The 16,630-nt window shown below is 39.5% G+C and overlaps 1 protein-coding gene across 4 annotated transcripts in view; it reads right to left on the bottom strand.

The window, feature by feature from the left end:
• The window catches only part of Bmcp (uncoupling protein Bmcp mitochondrial), a 122,455-nt gene that overhangs the window by 65,006 nt on the left and 40,819 nt on the right, over nucleotides 1–16,630 (bottom strand). The window contains exons 1-2 of one of the 4 annotated variants that reach the window (XM_067151259.2): nucleotides 3,313–3,371; nucleotides 2,894–3,030 (exon numbers count right to left, since the gene is read on the bottom strand). In XM_067151259.2, coding sequence (XP_067007360.1) covers nucleotides 2,894–2,957 — 64 coding nt within the window. In that variant the 5' untranslated portion in view covers nucleotides 2,958–3,030; nucleotides 3,313–3,371. Of the gene's footprint in view, nucleotides 1–2,893; nucleotides 3,031–3,126; nucleotides 3,290–3,312; nucleotides 3,372–16,630 lie in introns of those variants that run through there. The other 3 variants (XM_067151260.2, XM_067151257.2, XM_067151258.2) reach the window with 3 other exon arrangements.

The following is a 16,630-nucleotide window of genomic DNA, read 5'->3' as shown; positions in this document are numbered from 1 at the left end:
ACGAGGAAAAGGGAAGAAAGACTGCGAATCCTTCTGCACTTCATAGTTATTGCAGCCAAACGCAGCACATTTTTCCACTCATATTGACAGAAGATATAAAGGAATGACACACGCTACTATTTACTTATGTCAACTAAATGCAAACGCATAAATAACCCCAAAAACTTCACAAACAAATACACGTGCTCTTATGAAAGAATCATTAACTCTCAGGTCACTCCGCTAGATAGAGCTCTAATCGCTGTCCCTCGATATCTCACAGAGTGTCGCATATTGTCTCTACTGTATTTGATCACATTGCTCCCGTACATACGTACTGTTGTATGATGCTCACTGGTTGCTAGGGATGTACTTAGTTTGTAGGAAAAGCTACCAACTGAGGAAATGTGTGTACAGATTGTGAGATGAAGATAATTTTTCACTAGTGGTTTCCTTACAGCATAACATGGTGAGCAAAGCGAGACAGAAGGCGTTAAGACTTAGTGCGTTTTAACTTATCCCACTAGTTTCTTTACAGCATAAGGCGCTAGATTTTGTTTACAGAAATGCGTGTGCGAGTTAAATTATCACCCTCAGTTTATTTTCAACATAAGCTACCTATATGCCAAGCAAAGCAAACCATAAGGGGTTAGAAAATGTCACCATTGTTTTAGGAGCTTTTACTGTGCCATAGTTGGTAATGATAGTGTGGAATTTTGAAAGCGACATCCAACTGGATAAATTCCAGCCAATGGCAGAGGCTATTGATGCCAGTGGTATGGAAAATGTCACACTATTTACAATATTAGGTTATAAAATTAAATATATTTCTGGGGAGAGGGGAGGCTGGTGATTCTCTGGCCTTTGTAATGAACAGGTCAGTCTTCCAGAAGTTAAACAAGGTAAGATTTATAAGATTAATTTTTCCAAATTATGTGATTTATGCTGGGGTGTATTTTGTTAAAACTACAATTTCTGTTTCTGTAAGTATCTGCAGGCACGAATTGAGCTTTCTTAAAGAGAAACTCAACACTCTGAATTGTCTTTTAAAATGAAGTATTATCTGCGCACTTTTTAGCGATAGATTTACACCCTAGTGCTGAATCGGTAGACCTCGGCAATCTTCGAGATTCGTACTGGCAACCATTGAAACACAAACTATGAATCACTTATGCATCGCTGTGCGACATCTGGCGTACACTTCACGTACTAGTACTGTTGTTGTTTACACAGCAAAGCCAAACTATAGAATTCACTCTAGGAATAAGATTCACATTGAGAAATTATATATAATGTGTGTGTGACACTGTTGTTGGCTTAAGATAACAAAGGTTTAGAAAATTCATATCGATCGATCATATTATCGATTCAATTCAGATTTCATTTCTATTCAGTTGGCAGTACTAACGGAACCGGCACAGCTCCCTCCTTACTCCTCAAATCCGTACACAAATCTATCGCTAAAAAGTGCGCAGATAATAAATAATATATTTATTGCAGCTAACTGCCATATACAGAGAATAAAATAAATCATTCAATGCAGAACCTAATTAGAGGAGTTTTCCTTCTTGCACACCTGAGTACGTGATAATCATACTGCTTCCTGCACAAAGCACACATTCATCCCTCATTTGGATAGTGATACTTTGTTGTGGAAAATAGTTTGAAATGAAAACCAAGCACAGCTAGTCTTGTTGTTACGTGCAGTAACTCGTAGTTGGATTCCTTCCATTTGTCGTTCGTTATCGCTTCTGTACTGTAGAAGTCCAGCCAGATTTCAGATTTCTTTCTCTCATTTTCGCTGATATGCTGGAGTTGACGGGAGAGAGAATTTGTCCCGTATTTCCTCCAAAAACTATTTCCCTAGTTAGCTCATACACCAGTCTCAAAGAGGTAACTTTCAACAAAGATAGGGCTCTCTTTAAAAATGTTGCTTTTATCTTCTCTACATCCTGTAAGTTTCTTACTGACAGATGCTGCCAGATACAGGAGATGCCGTAGTTTATTACAGGTGCTATTCTCACTCTGAATGACTTCAACGCTGTCTGAAGAGATATTTTATATAAATATTTGATGTCATTAATAGTTAGCACTGCTGCTGTTAATCTTTGTTTGATATGCACTGTGAAATTGGTTCCATGTATTTACAGTGTTATTCTGAGGTATTTCAATTTATTCACACTGGTTAGTGGTTCTCCATTTGAATATATCATCACTTGCTGCATATCTGCCTCCTTTCATAAAGGTCATAGTCATTGTTTTACTTCTGTTTACATGAAGGTCATTTGTTTTAGCCCACGCCACGAGCTGATCAAATGCTAACTGCAGAGCAAGTATTGATTGAACACCAAAACCATGTGATCTGCATACATATAAAAGTTTGTGCCTTCCGTCTTCGTTGCCTGTATGACGTGCTGCAAAGTTAAAAAGGGGAGGGCTTAAAGGATTGCCCTGTAATACACCTGTAGTCTGGTCTATTGGGCCAGAAAGTGATCGAATCGTCTATTTGCACCTCATTCTTTGCCAGGATGTAATGCCATACTCCCAGTCCAGTACTCTTAAAATGCAATAAGTCATCTTAAATTGTTAAACAGTAGTGAGAAAAAATAAATAGGCTAATTCACATTCCGAACACATCAGAATCGCCTAATAGGCGTGTCATTTGTTGCACACAGACAGAGTATACATTTCGCTTGAAACTTAAAATGATTAGATGGTAGAAAGGGCAAATCACATTCATTTAAAAAATGTTAAATATTATTAATACTGTGTTTTAACAGAAGAGTAGGGTGTGTGGAATAGGCGGGGTAGCAGGAAATATCACAGTAAACATACCACACTTTTGCACTCCCTAGCTCAACAGCTGGATTTACATAGTGGTTCATTTCTGAGAATTTTAATGAGAACATCTTACCGAACTCAGCAGCACAAGAAGCCAATCCTCCATAAACGAAAGGTTGCCAGTCTCCTTCTCCCATTCCACTGCGTTCCGGTTTTTTTAAGCCTGTTCTGGGTGGCACCCCCGGCAAACGTTTACTTATTTCCGTAACTCTGAAAGAGAAAAATATCCAGTTGTTGAAGACACTTCAAATATTAGAGCTTTACTAGCATTAATAGAGAAATCACACGTTCTAGTAAGAATGGAACCTAATTTCCTGAGAAAAGAAAGACGAGAGTCGCAATACACTGCGAACAACTACCGGCAAATGACAGTTCTGTAATGCTCTTATCTTAAAGTGGCATTCCATGAAATAAAGTCCACATGCATCGGCACCAACGAGGTGACAAACAGTATTTAAGTACCTGCACACTAAATTACGTAAAACTACTTACGCAAAAACGTTCTCGTTCGCTTTTACAGCTGAGAGATCATACGACAAAATTTCCACCAATCCCTTACCGCCTTTAGTACTCCGTGACTAACGGGAGCAAGGAAGAAGGAATCACTAATAATACCAACACGGTACTAAAAGAATTTCCGCAACATATTTCTCTTCTTGGGCCTTTCCTCCAAACTTTGTAAATGCGGTAGTTTTCCTTATTGCACTGAAACTTCACTGATATAGTATGCATATCTTTAAAAAAAAAACGCACTTATCTGTGTTCCATAGTAACTACTGTACGTTAACGACAAGAAGAGTAAATTCCTATAGGCTATATACCCGTCCAAAGTAGTACAGCTCGTTTCAAGCAAACTCCAATGGAGGTAAGTTAAGTCTGCTTAAGTAAGCTACATCATCGCCTACAAAAGGCGGCAAAGCAGTAGCGGCCGGCCCTGAAGGACTCACGGACGGTGTCCTCCCCAGAAAACGAAAACATTTTAAAAAATAATTCTCTCGACATTTGAAGTCAAATATTGAACTCGAATAATGCTAAGAAAATTAAATTTCTTTGTGAAACTGTGAATTCTCATTAACAAGGAATACTGTTCGGCAATAAGTTATCAAACATATGTGACTGACTTTCAGAGCGCAATTCACAGGTTAATGTTTCCAGGTTGCAGATAAGGCACTAATTATCGAGCTTCCGTCTGAGAATATAGTGTGGGTGAGGGGGTTATGATGCAAGGAACTTAGGTTATGATGTAAGGGGTGACGGGCGGGTTGACGGTTTCGTGGGAGGAAGGGTGCGGGAAGAGGCTTTCATTTCGGCAGAGTCCGTAACAGTGTAGCAGTAAATATGTCCTCACAAGACCTTTATAAGATGCCAAATTTCCATGGTTGCATACAATAAAATTCAATACCTAATAATTTATGACTTTGTTTGCCCTATTATTTACATTTTAAGAAGAAAAATACCTAATAAATAATTATATTAAAATGTAACATTTGAGACCAGGAATTTTGATTCACGTTTTGTGAGGGTTGGCAGCAGTGAATTAATTTGTTTTCTCGCGGAGGACTTGAATGCGATGGTACTGAACAGTAGCAAAGAAAAATTTGTCGGGAAAAGTACTGTGCGCCCCCCCCCCCCCCCCGAAACTGAGAGTCCAGCGGGTGTCACTGCGGCAAAGAGCATGGTGTCTTTTGAGCAGCTGTCCTGTGCAACCTAACAAGTACCTACGTGTACGTTAAGTGATGTGCGCGAGTGATGACCGGAATCGCAGCACTCGACACTTTCGAATCCAGGCTCGGATCGTTTCGCATGCGAAAATCCGATGTCAGCATGACGTCATACGTTCGCTCTCACGCCCGCACTTCGATGAATGAAGCATGCGCACAAGTGGTCGCTGACGGGTTATGCGACTGTGATAGTGCGGTACCGGTACCCAGCTTTTAAACCATCGTAAATATTCTTACTCAGAATATACGTAGATTGAAAAATAAGAACGAGTGGGGGGTGAGAGGGAGGAATAGAAAACCGTTCACGTAGCGGGAATTGAACCAGCGATGACCTTACTATAAGACTCAGGAGCTACCCACTGAGCCGCTTGCTTGCCAATCACTTCGTTAACGTTTAGTTGATATAAGGCACTTGGCCGATTTTCTGGAGAACAGTGGCGGTGGGCTCTCAGGAGCACATGAGCACGTGAACACCCAGTTTTAATACATCTTTACGCATTTATGAACAATTTAAAACTTTCCTTTCTTTCGACCTGATTTCGTCAATCGATCGAAAGCATTCGACTTATATCGAAGCTCCGTTACAATGATAGTTGTTCGTTTTGACTGACAGTGCAGCGAACTCGACGTTAGCCCCTGACGGGACGTACTACGGCTCCACTCTGAAGCTTTACCGAAGCCTTACGGAGCAAGCCGAAGCTTTCCGAATGGCGTACGCCGCCATCATGAATCGAGTAGTTCAGATAACTAACTGATCTGTACTGAACTATTCTGAAGAACATTGCTGTATGTTTATTTTCACCTACTGCAGCTTCACATGGTCAGCACTGTTTCTATTATTTTATGCTCAGAGTATTAGCATATGTGTATATAAACGTGACTCGTGTGTTGAGAATGTCTTGTGAGAAGATATTGGATAGTGCTTTCCGTCTCTGGAGCTCAATGATTTTTATTGTTTGTTGTTATATCTCCGAGTGGTACATGTGATCTACTGCCCGTTGCTTGTGAGAAGATATTGGATAATGCTTTCAGTCTCTGGAGCTCAATGATTGTCACTGTTCTTATATATGCGAGTGGTACATGTGATCTACAACCCGTTTAAAGCAAGCCCAGTCTTTTAAAATGTACAGACTTTATATAAATAAATGTGTAAAAAAGTATTTGTGTATTTTTTAATATTATATTTGACGTTTATATTGTATATTTCAGCTCAATATTGCATCGAGTATTATAACCTCATATATTGGAATGAATGCCCTATTTTACCTACTTTACCTCAGATACCGATATACAGTTTGATTAATCAATAAGAATTGCACTAATAATCAGTGATCTGCATTAGGTGCTGTTGCCCAGGTGGCAGATTGTACTTTCACTTTAAGTCTCAACTAATACAGTATAGACCTACGGGATTGATAAAATTAGCCAAAAGATAATTAATTATAGTACAAGGTAGTGAAACTAAGGCTCTGCTTTTATTCCAGTATTGCTGATCTTGATGGGTATATCCATCAGTGGTTGGTGAATTTGCTTGAATCTGTATCAGAAAGTCAGAAGAAAGTGACGATGAGAAGGTTGAATATAATCCCATCAAACTCAGTACCTCTAGGTTATAGAAGAGGTTATGTAATTCCATAGGCAGAATTGACAGTGAGCTGATATTGAAGGGTATTCTTTTTTTTCTGCCAAGCATGAGATAATAAGATTCAAACAAATTCGCCAACCACTACCGTAATGGATATAGGGTATCCTTCAAGATCAACAATACCAAAATACAAGTACAGCCTCAGTTCCACTACCTTGTATTATAATTAATTAATCTTTTGGCTAATGTTATCAATACCATATACTGTATTAATTGAGACTTACAACAGTATTTCTAGTGAAAGTATAATCTGCCACCTGGGCGACAGCACTAAAGATAATCTCTCATCCTAAAGGGTCAGTGGTACATTCCTGTTTCTATTGTAAAAAAAGGTCAAATCACATGAAATTTTCAAGCATGATGTACTATGGTATGATTTTTTTATCACACTCCATGAACTGTGTGACTGATATATGATAATTACCTTCCTGAAAGCTGCAGGCAACAGCTAAATCTGCTCTCAAGATTGTTGAGTTGCAGCTTCCCTGTTGGTACATAGTAGTACTGCTGAAAGTGTCAGTCATTAGTGGCTCAAATTAAGAGTTCTGCAACTGTTAAGCCATGATCAGAAATTTGAAAGAAAAGCGAGGTGTCATTTGCATAACTGAAATTTGCTTCCAGAGGATTCCTGTGCAAAATAAATTTTACAAATTTCTTACAACCATACATCATCATCTTCAAGCTCCAGTTTCCCAGGTGTGGAGTACAAGCGCTTGCTACTTCATCCTGTTAAAGTTTAGTTTCTGTTCCTCTATATCTTCCCACTTGGCATTCCTCTTGCTGACCTCCAATTTCACTGTCTCTATCCATAAATTCCTTGGCCTCCCCCTTTCACTTCTCTGTCAAAATGATTCCTTGCTGTTCTCGTTCTGTCCATTGTCATAACATGTTCAAACCATTGTAGCCTGCCTCTTCCTAAAAGCTCGGTAACAGGCATTTTGATGCCAGCCTCCTTTCTATTTGCTTCATTTCTAATCTTGTCCTTCCTGGTCTTTTGGTTCATTGTTCTGGTGAATTTCATTTCTGTTGACTGGATTTACTATTTGCCTTGTTATGCAGGGTACATGTTTCAAGTCCATATGTGAGAAATGGAATGAAGTAGGTATGAAACATGGTCAGTTTTGCTTTCTGGGGTATTTTATCATCCCAGAGTAGGTTTCTCACTTGAAAATGAAATTGAGAAAATTTCTGAGTCCTGTTAAGTATTTCTTTTAATGTGTTATCTTTTGAAGTGATTCTTCCAAGGTAGCCTATTTGAAGTTAGAACCAGACTGCAATAGACTTCCCTCCAGGAAATTGTTTGAATATGTACCTTTAATGTTGATAGTCATTTAAAGAGCTTTTGTTTTATTGATTTTTAGTCCATATTCTTTTAATTGCTGTTCCAATATTTGGACACAGGTTAAGCACTTTTGATAGAGCATCTTTACTTTATCAATCTGGATGTCTGGCAGACCTATACCTTCTAGGTATTCCCAGATTATCTCTCTAGGCACACTCTCGTAGGCCTTCTCGATGTCCATACCAACCATTACTAAGTTCTTAACATAGCCTATTCCCAGTGCTTCTCCGTTATCATTCTGATGGCAAATATCAGGTTTGTAGTGCTTCAGTTGTTCCTGAACCCGCATTGCTCCTCCTCCAATAACGGTTCAACTATATTCCTAATTCATTTTCAAATGATCTCCAAAAGTTTGATTGAGAAAGTTGAGTGATGCCCCTATAATTTCTGCATTTCTTCCCATCTTCCTTTTTATACAGGGCAGTAGCGGCGATAATGGGGGGGGGGGGAGGGAGGACAGTTGCCCCCTCACTTTGTGGATAAAAAATTACATTTTTATTCCATTTTTAGCCAGCTGAAACTAGGAATTATAGAAATTATTTTTAAGCAAAGTAATTTGTACAAGCCCTGTTGTCTTATCGGCTAATTTTTCCCTCATCTTATTTAATTATTAACAAAATTATTAGAGGAAATACACACAGAATGTCGTTCATCCCGCATAACCGATTTGTATACCGCCACAGCAAGTAGTGTACACTGCATGTGCTATGAGGAAGGGTAGCAAGGGTACATTTTTTGCCAAGGTCATGGGCACTGAGGTATGGTTCACCTGCTTGCCGCGTGCATTCTTCAGTCTGGCAGTCTCTTTAGTATCTGTTAGTTTCTTAGTGTGTAGTCAAATACTAAATGATTTTAATTGTATAATCACACCGTACTTTATTTAACTGTACTAAATGCGTAATATTGTTCCTTTGGTGAAAGTTTTATTGTATGGTATAGTATTGAATTGACCAGTGGCGGCCGGTCAATACGTGCTACCGGGCTACAGCACGTAGCTTGGAAGTGTAAGGAATTAATTATATTCAGTACAATTATTCTGGTGTCTTTTCTTTGTTTTGAGTACAGTTTGAATTTGTGCTTTGTGAAAATCAGGGCGAGATCTGTCGAACAACTAGCGCCGTTCTCCCGCGGAACCTGGCTCGTGCTCACGAGAAATGAGCTCGGGCGTGTAGCCTGAAGGAAGCAATACGCAGGCGCAGCCAAGTTTGAAACACTCCCCGTAGCCGGTGGAGTATACCGTCAACCGGGATCAACTTTCTCTGATCCCGTCTATAGTTACTTTTTCTCCCGCAAGGGGGTAGAAATGCTCGATGCCTCTTGCTACCGTGATGTTCACGGCCGACTTGATGCGTCGCTCTAGCTAGCGGAGCGCAGTGAGGTATCCAGTCGGCCGTGTGATGTTGAACGTGATAAGCGATTCTGCCACCAGAGAGTAGCATCGTCTGGGCTCAAACTGTAACTGGGGGCAATCTATCACAAACATAATGTTGTTATTAAGGTAACCAACCAATGCTTATTAAAATATCCATCTTCCTTTTGTGTCAAAAATAAGGAATTCGTACGTGATTAAAAGAATCTTGGACTGACCCTAAATGTTATCCCGCATTAGAATGTATTTATGCTGGTAATAGAAGAGGTCTCAATGATTCTGTTGGTAGCACTTTCAGTTGCTTTGTGCGGTGTTTGATCTCGCGGTTATATTGTTGGTGCGTGTTTTTCTATCACTGTGTTGGTGCTTAAGTTCATACGGAGAATTATCCAATTATTTATCCTCTACAGTGTATATCAAGTGAAATTAAATTATTCTTAGTGAGGATTTATATTTCCATCATCCAATTTGGGAAGTGAGTATACAGCATGAATAGTGTGGACAGTTTGATGAAAGAACCATTTTCTAGGAGAACATTAGAAGAAAAAGTGAACATAAAAAGAATAGGTCGTCCCACTCCAGTCTTAAATTTAACTCAGAAGTCTTCGAGAGGGCGAAATTCCAGTTATATCAGGCATTTCAACTGTAAAGTTTACGACAATAACAGTTGGATATGTGGCTGTGATATAAGAAATGCTTTGTTTTGTTTTCCTTGCGTCTTATTTGGAAATAATGATATCTGGAGTACGAAAGGTGTGAAGGATCTGGGGCATTTGAACGAGTATATGAAGAAGCATTCGTCGAACAGAAAACACATCAATAATGTAGTGGACCTAAGTGCTCTAGGAAATGTGAATATTGCAACACAACTTAGTAGGGCATATCACGACAATTTGCAGAGACATAATGCAGAAATAGAGAAGAATAGGTATATTTTGTCTAAAATCATTGACTGTATAAAATTTTGTGGGGCATTCGAACTAGCTTTACGTGGTCATGATGAGTCTTCCGTATCTGAAAATCCAGGAGTGTTCTTGGGATTAGTTGATTTCATGAGCAGTCTAGACAGTGCCATTAAGGAACACATGGAATCCAATAAGGTATTTAAGGGCACATCAAAAACCATCCAGAATGAATTGCTAGACTGTATGCTGGAAGTCTGCCGTGAAAAGATACTGGAGGAAATACATAACTCTAAGTACACTGCTATTATAGCAGATGAAACTACTGACGTTTCTGAAGAGCTACAGTTAGCAATTGTGTTCAGATACGTATTAAATGGACAACCACTTGAAAGATTTTGGGGATTCTTTAATCCAGATGGACAAACTGCAGATGCAATATCTGAGTGCATACTGCAGCAGGTCAATAGCATTTTTCAGGTTAATCCAGATAAAATTATCGCCCAAACTTACGATGGAGCATCTGTGATGAGTGGTGAAAGAGGTGGAGTTCAAAAGAAAATCAAAGCTCACTATCCCCTAGCCAATTACATTCACTGCTACGCCCACCAGCTCAACCTCGTATTAGAACACGCGGCCTCTCAAAATCAAGCTGCGCGCGTATTTTTCTGCAGCCTATCTGCATTTCCTGCATTCTTTTCCAGATCTCCTCAACGTCTGGCAGCTTTGGAGAAAGTGGTAGCACGAAGAATTCCAGGATGTTCATCAACAAGGTGGAACTTCAAGTCTAGAACCGTCAATGTCGTGCATGAAAACAAAGATGCTTTGTTGCAATGCTTTCTGGACCTGGAACAGTCGAAATCTGTAAGGACAGTTCAAGAAGCACGTGGACTCAGGCACAATTTGGAGGACGAAGAGTTCTTATTTTGGCTGTCCTTCTTTCACAGAATTATGCCTCATGTGGATATTTTGTACTCCCAGCTACAAGCAAGATCGACAGATGCAATAAAAATAGGAAAAGCTGTTGGCATTTTTAAGAAGACTGTTGCTTTAGTCAGGGATTCTGTCGATAAAATAGCAAATGAAGTTTCTTTAGAAATGCCACAAAGCAAAAAACGCAGAACGGAATCCTACAGGACGGCTGATGCTAAGGATGTTTGTGATCGAATCACTGAAGAGTTAGATCGTAGATTTGAGTCTCTTTCTTATTTAGAGGTTGCAAATTTGTTAGATTCGATGAATTTTAGCGAATATTCAAAACAGTTCCCTGTAAAAGCAGTGAATACTGTGTGTGACGTATACAGACTCCCAGACAAGAATAGACTAATGACTGAGCTCAGCGTTCTGTATGAAAGAACTGATTTCAGAGAAATTGACGGTGCAGTTCCTTTACTTCAACTGATCCTGAAGAACAAACTGCAGGATACCTTCGCCCAGATAACAGAATTGCTCAGGATTTTGATTACGATTCCAATGACTACTTCCGAACCGGAAAGATGCTTTTCGAGTCTTAAAAGGATTAAAACGTTCCTTCGAAATACTATGTGTCAGGAACGGTTGAATGCATTAGCGATGCTATCAGTAGAGAAAAAGCTTATCTCGGAAATAAAGAACTTTAACCAAAAGGTGATCGACAAGTTTTGCAGCAAGAAAGATCGCCGTATGGACTTTGTATTTCGCCATTAGGTGAGTAAAAACAATCTTTCTCGAAATAACTATTTATCTCGTAGATAGTTGTCGAAGTATTCATCTGCTTCCAAATTAATGTTTTTGTTTGTTCTGTGTTATAAATTGTGAGAAATTATTATTATTATTATTATTATTATTATTATTATTATTATTATTATTATTATTATTATTATTATTATTATTATTATTATTATTAAGAAGTTTGAAGTAACTTGTGAGTTGTTCATCATGGCAATAAGCAGATTGAAAACAGCGTATTTAGGGTTTTTTGTAGCACGTAGGACGATTTTTTCACGAGCCGCCACTGGAATTGACCACCTCTGTGGTGTAGTGGTTAGTGTGATTAGCTGCCACGGTTCACGCAGACAGTTCTCATCCTAATTCCTCCAACGGCTAAATCTACCCACGTCATCTCCTCATTTACGAGCCTAACCAAAATGATGTTGTGTGCAATAGAACTCCTGATTAACAGTCCTTCCCATTTTAACACCTGTTAAGAACACTTTCTAATCTATCTCTTCCTCATTGTCTCCACTTACCTGAATATCTTTAACTCCTAGCACACCCGGATGCAGACTCTTTGCTGACTCTGCCAGTTCTACTTTCTTTCTTGCATAAGCCTCATTGATAGTGATGGATCCGCATTGAATCCCATTTTATTTGCCGTTTCCAAGGTAAATGCCCAGAAAACAAAGGCAATGAATATCAATGTGAAGAGCAAACAGAAATTCATTGTCAGTGATGAAGACATTCAAAAAGTCGAAGAGTTTACATATCTTGGCAGTATGGTTACGCAGGATGGAGGAGCAGCTGCTGATGTCAAAATGAGAATCCACAAAGCTAATGTGGCATTCATACAACTCTATCCGATATGGAGGGCCAGAGAAATCTCAATGAAAACCAAACTTCGCATTTTTCGAACAAAAGTAAAAACAGTACTGTTACATGGTTGAGAAACTGGGAAAGTTACCTCAGAGATCACTCATTAACTACAGGTATTTATAAATAGATGCTATAGGAGAATTAAATGCATTTTTGGCCAAAAGTAATTTTAAAGGAAGATCTCTGGAAACAAATAGAAGAAGAGCCCATTGGCATACAAATAAAGCGGAGGAAATTGAAATGGTTCGGCCACATACTGCAGAAGCAGCAGGATGCAGTGGAGAGAAAGGCTCTGTTTTGGAACCCCCAAGGATAACGGAAGAGAGGTAGACCCAGAAAGTCATGGAGAGACAGTGTGATGGAGGAGGCAAAACAAGAAGGGAAGACCTTTGGAGAACTGAAGACCCTAGCTCAAAATAGGATACTTTGGCGCTCCGTCGTCAAAGCCCTATGCTCTCCAAAAGAGTAAAAGGACATAACTAAGTACGTAAGTTTAAAAGGCGTGTTTAAAATATTCTGAGCTTGGTACATTCTGTGAAGCAGGATGCTGCCTTACTTACACATACTCACAGTGAGAATCTCTCCTATAGGAGGCAGGGACCACCGGTTGATTGTATAGTTCTAGCTGCCAGAACAACAGGAGGGTCCTGGCTTGGAACATGTCAAAAATGTCCACCCTAATTCCATAGCAATGGGTATCCCAACTCTGAGGACGATTAACTTTGCCACTCAGCCGTTGCCCATGGTTCACACACTAGGATATGTCTACAGAAACACTCAACATAAACCACACATTTGGACTTAACAGTTGAGGGTTATTCAAACATTTGTGTAATGTAATACTGTTATGTAACAAAATGTGTGACATTATGTTAGCTGGCGACATTACCTTGAGAGCTGCACGAACCACGGATCTTAATGTCATGGTCCATTCTCCATCAATATTTCAGATTACAGCCTGCATGGTTGCTAGGCAACATAGCATCACACATTTTATTGAAAGGCATTTATGCCCATTTGATTTTCCCAGAGGGAAATGCAATAACTTTTTTAAATATTCATTATTTTCCATTACCAAGACACAGTTTGCAGAAAATGTGCAGTTCTTTACTCCGTTCTACACTCTTGTTTGATCACAGGAAATGTAGTTTTATAGAAGTTATTAACTGCACAAGAGTTGTTCAAGAGTACCTATGTGGAAAAACTATTCTGAAGTTTAGTTTGGGAGCCATTCTCAGCTAACAGCCACTTTCTTTGGGTACACGTTTCTGATATCTGAGAACTTGGCAGCTGTTAATTGTCATGGTAATAAAATGATGGAAATATTAAAGCTTTTTGCAGAGTCTGTTTGGTTAAGCTCAGCTGATTATGATAATTTTTAAAATATACACACTGTCAAAAATGAAAGTTTTGAAATTGTTTGAGAGATGACACTCATAACTTGCAGATATTGACAAGTCCTTAAACATTACATGGTTCACTCTGTTATTGTCTGCTATTATCACACAAATTTTAAGCCCTCATGTTACAACAGGCTTCACTTGCATAGGATGTTAGGTCCTTACCTGTGATATTTACAGGAGTAAGGGATAAAGTTTGTTTCTGTCTGTTAGGTCATCAGCCCAGAGGCTGGTTGGATCCTCAATTAGGACCACCAAAGGCTATGCAGTTATATGGAAACTGCAAAAAATAATGGCAGAGCCCAAATGAGGCATACTAGGCAAGACGAGGAGTGAGGTAGTTTGCCATTGCTTTCCTCACTGGACCAGAAGGTGCTACTGTAGCACGATTGATCCTATGAGCAACACCTTTCATAACACTCAAACACTAGTTGTGCTGCAAATGTCATTACTCAGCACGACCCATACCCCAGCAGCTTCCATATTGTCACAGCCATGGATGAGATTGGGACTTCGGTAGAAGCTACACTTTGCTCTGGCCTGTGCCAAGAGACAGATACAAAAAAAAAGTGAAATAAATAAAGAGGCACTAAAGATGCTGCAACAGTTTTTGCTGCTGCTGATAATTTAAGCAAACCCATTGAGCACACCTCCAGTGTAGACTGTACTCTCCTGTACATACACAAACTTCCCATTAATTAAGCCACATATTTTTAACTTGAATGTGGTACCATTAATGGTGGACTTTAAATAAGGTAAGTTTTCGCTGGAATTGTCAACAGCCACATTCAATGGGAAGTGTAAGTGCTGAAATTATCTGAAAATTATTTTGCTTTTGAACTTTGGTAACTACTAACTCAAAAATTATAAAAAATGCATACAGCATCATGAGAACTGAATGATTTCTACCATATTCTAACAGAGAGAACTAAGTCTCGCTCTTCAGAAATATTTTGAGAGTTTTACCACAAACATACCAGTACAGTTTGTAGATCCGTAACTACAAATTAATCGATACTTTTTTTTTTTGACAAGTTGCTTTACGCTGCACCGACACAGATAGGTCTTACAGCGATGATGTGACGGGAAAGGATTAGGAATGGGAAGGAAGCGGCTGTGGCCTTAGCCCCAGTATTTGCCTGGTATGAAAATGGGAAACCACAGAAAACCATCTTCAGGGCTGCCGACAGTGGGGTTCGAACCAAATATCTCCTGAATACTGGCCGCACTTAAGCGACTGCAGGTATCAAGCTTGGTGTTTAGATTACTCTCTGAGACTTTCCAAAAAAGAGATAATGTTTATTCAAGTTTCTGTATGATGAGCTGAAGAATCTTGGCTACTACCCGGTATATCATTTGTAGGTTTGCAAGACTGATGTATTATGGAGGCTGAATACAGCATGGATTAAGGAGGAGATATTTCAGTTATGCAACCTTCTTTAATGCTAAGTAGTATTTTTTACTACTTTGTGAAAGACTTGCCAGAAAAAGAAGCCATTTTTTTCTTCTGAAATGTGTACAGGAACACTAAATCACCAGTTGCAAACATCTTGTGGGGGAGGGGGGGAGAATCTACTTCTGCATATTTTCTAATACATACCTGCTTTTACAACCTAAGGAGAAAAATTCACATCACTGCTGTGTAGATATGGTGAAAGTTGCAAAGGTTCTTCCCATTGATATTTCAACTTATATTCTTCACAATAATAATATTTCCATTTATTTAGGAACAATGTCCTGTATTTACAGGCTGCCACTAAGGACAAGATAAAACAAACCAAATTTCTGTACAGATCTATTAATTGAAGAAAACTCTAAATTATAAAGGAACAGTATAATTAGAGTGGCATTCCAGAGCCGTAGCTGTAGAGGTGGTGTCTCAGGATTTTGATGGAGCCTCTGAGGACGAGGGTCGCAATTTCAGGGATGAGCTTCATTGGAAGCGCTTCCATATGGCGACGAAATGACGAGGTACGGTACCGCGAACTCGACCATTATTTCTATTTCCTGAAGGTGGTATTTAGATTTGTAGTAAGGGATAGTGGATTTGTATTTGTTAATCTTTTCAAGATTAACTTCCTCTGGCTGACAGCTATGGTGCTCGAATCTGACAGTTGGATCTAATATGAATCCTTGAGAGCTGCTGTCTTTAAAGGCTATGATGTCAATTCTCTGCAAACTACTGTTTATGGCCAGTCCGTGTATCTCTTCATGTACATTGAATCCCTTCTTTCTTAGTTCTTCAGCAATGAGAGATCTGATCTGGTGGTGCCGCGTGTTTCTTAGGAGCTCCCCGCGTGTGCAGAATCCCAGGACATAACCAAGAGTTTCTTTCTCTCCGTGGCAATGCTGACAGAGGTTGTTGTCCAGGGATCTGCCTGGCACCGAGCGCTCCGCAGAAACATTAGCAGTCATCTTTATAGCCTCTCTCCACTCGTTACAAGACAGTCCGGTATGATCTCGCACCCAAGAGTTTGCTGGTGTACTCTTTGTACAGTTGTACTCAGAGTCCTTTTTGCGGCAGTGAACACCACGAGGTGAATTCATGTTCTCGTAGCTCTTGCCGGATCTTCTTAGTATCGTACAAGCCGTTCTTGGTGCTTATTTTCTGGATATCAGCGTTTGTTAGTTTTAGGCGTTCTACGCATACCCGACTCTCCGCATGAGAATCCCTTGAAGTGATGCTGAGTGGGTGTTTAGTCTTAAGCAAGATGTTACAGGCGTTAATAAATTGAAGGTAAACTTCCCACGAGGTTTTAAAAAGAGCGAGTCCTTTGTATTTCTTTTTGGTGTACAGTATGCCATCTGGAGTATCCGTCGGTAACTGCAATATCTCCTTTGTTGCACTTTTAATCATTTT

Source organism: Anabrus simplex, chromosome 7, assembly GCF_040414725.1.
Source record: "Anabrus simplex isolate iqAnaSimp1 chromosome 7, ASM4041472v1, whole genome shotgun sequence".
NCBI lineage: Eukaryota > Metazoa > Arthropoda > Insecta > Orthoptera > Tettigoniidae > Anabrus > Anabrus simplex.
This window is presented reverse-complemented; position numbering and strand designations above follow the sequence as displayed.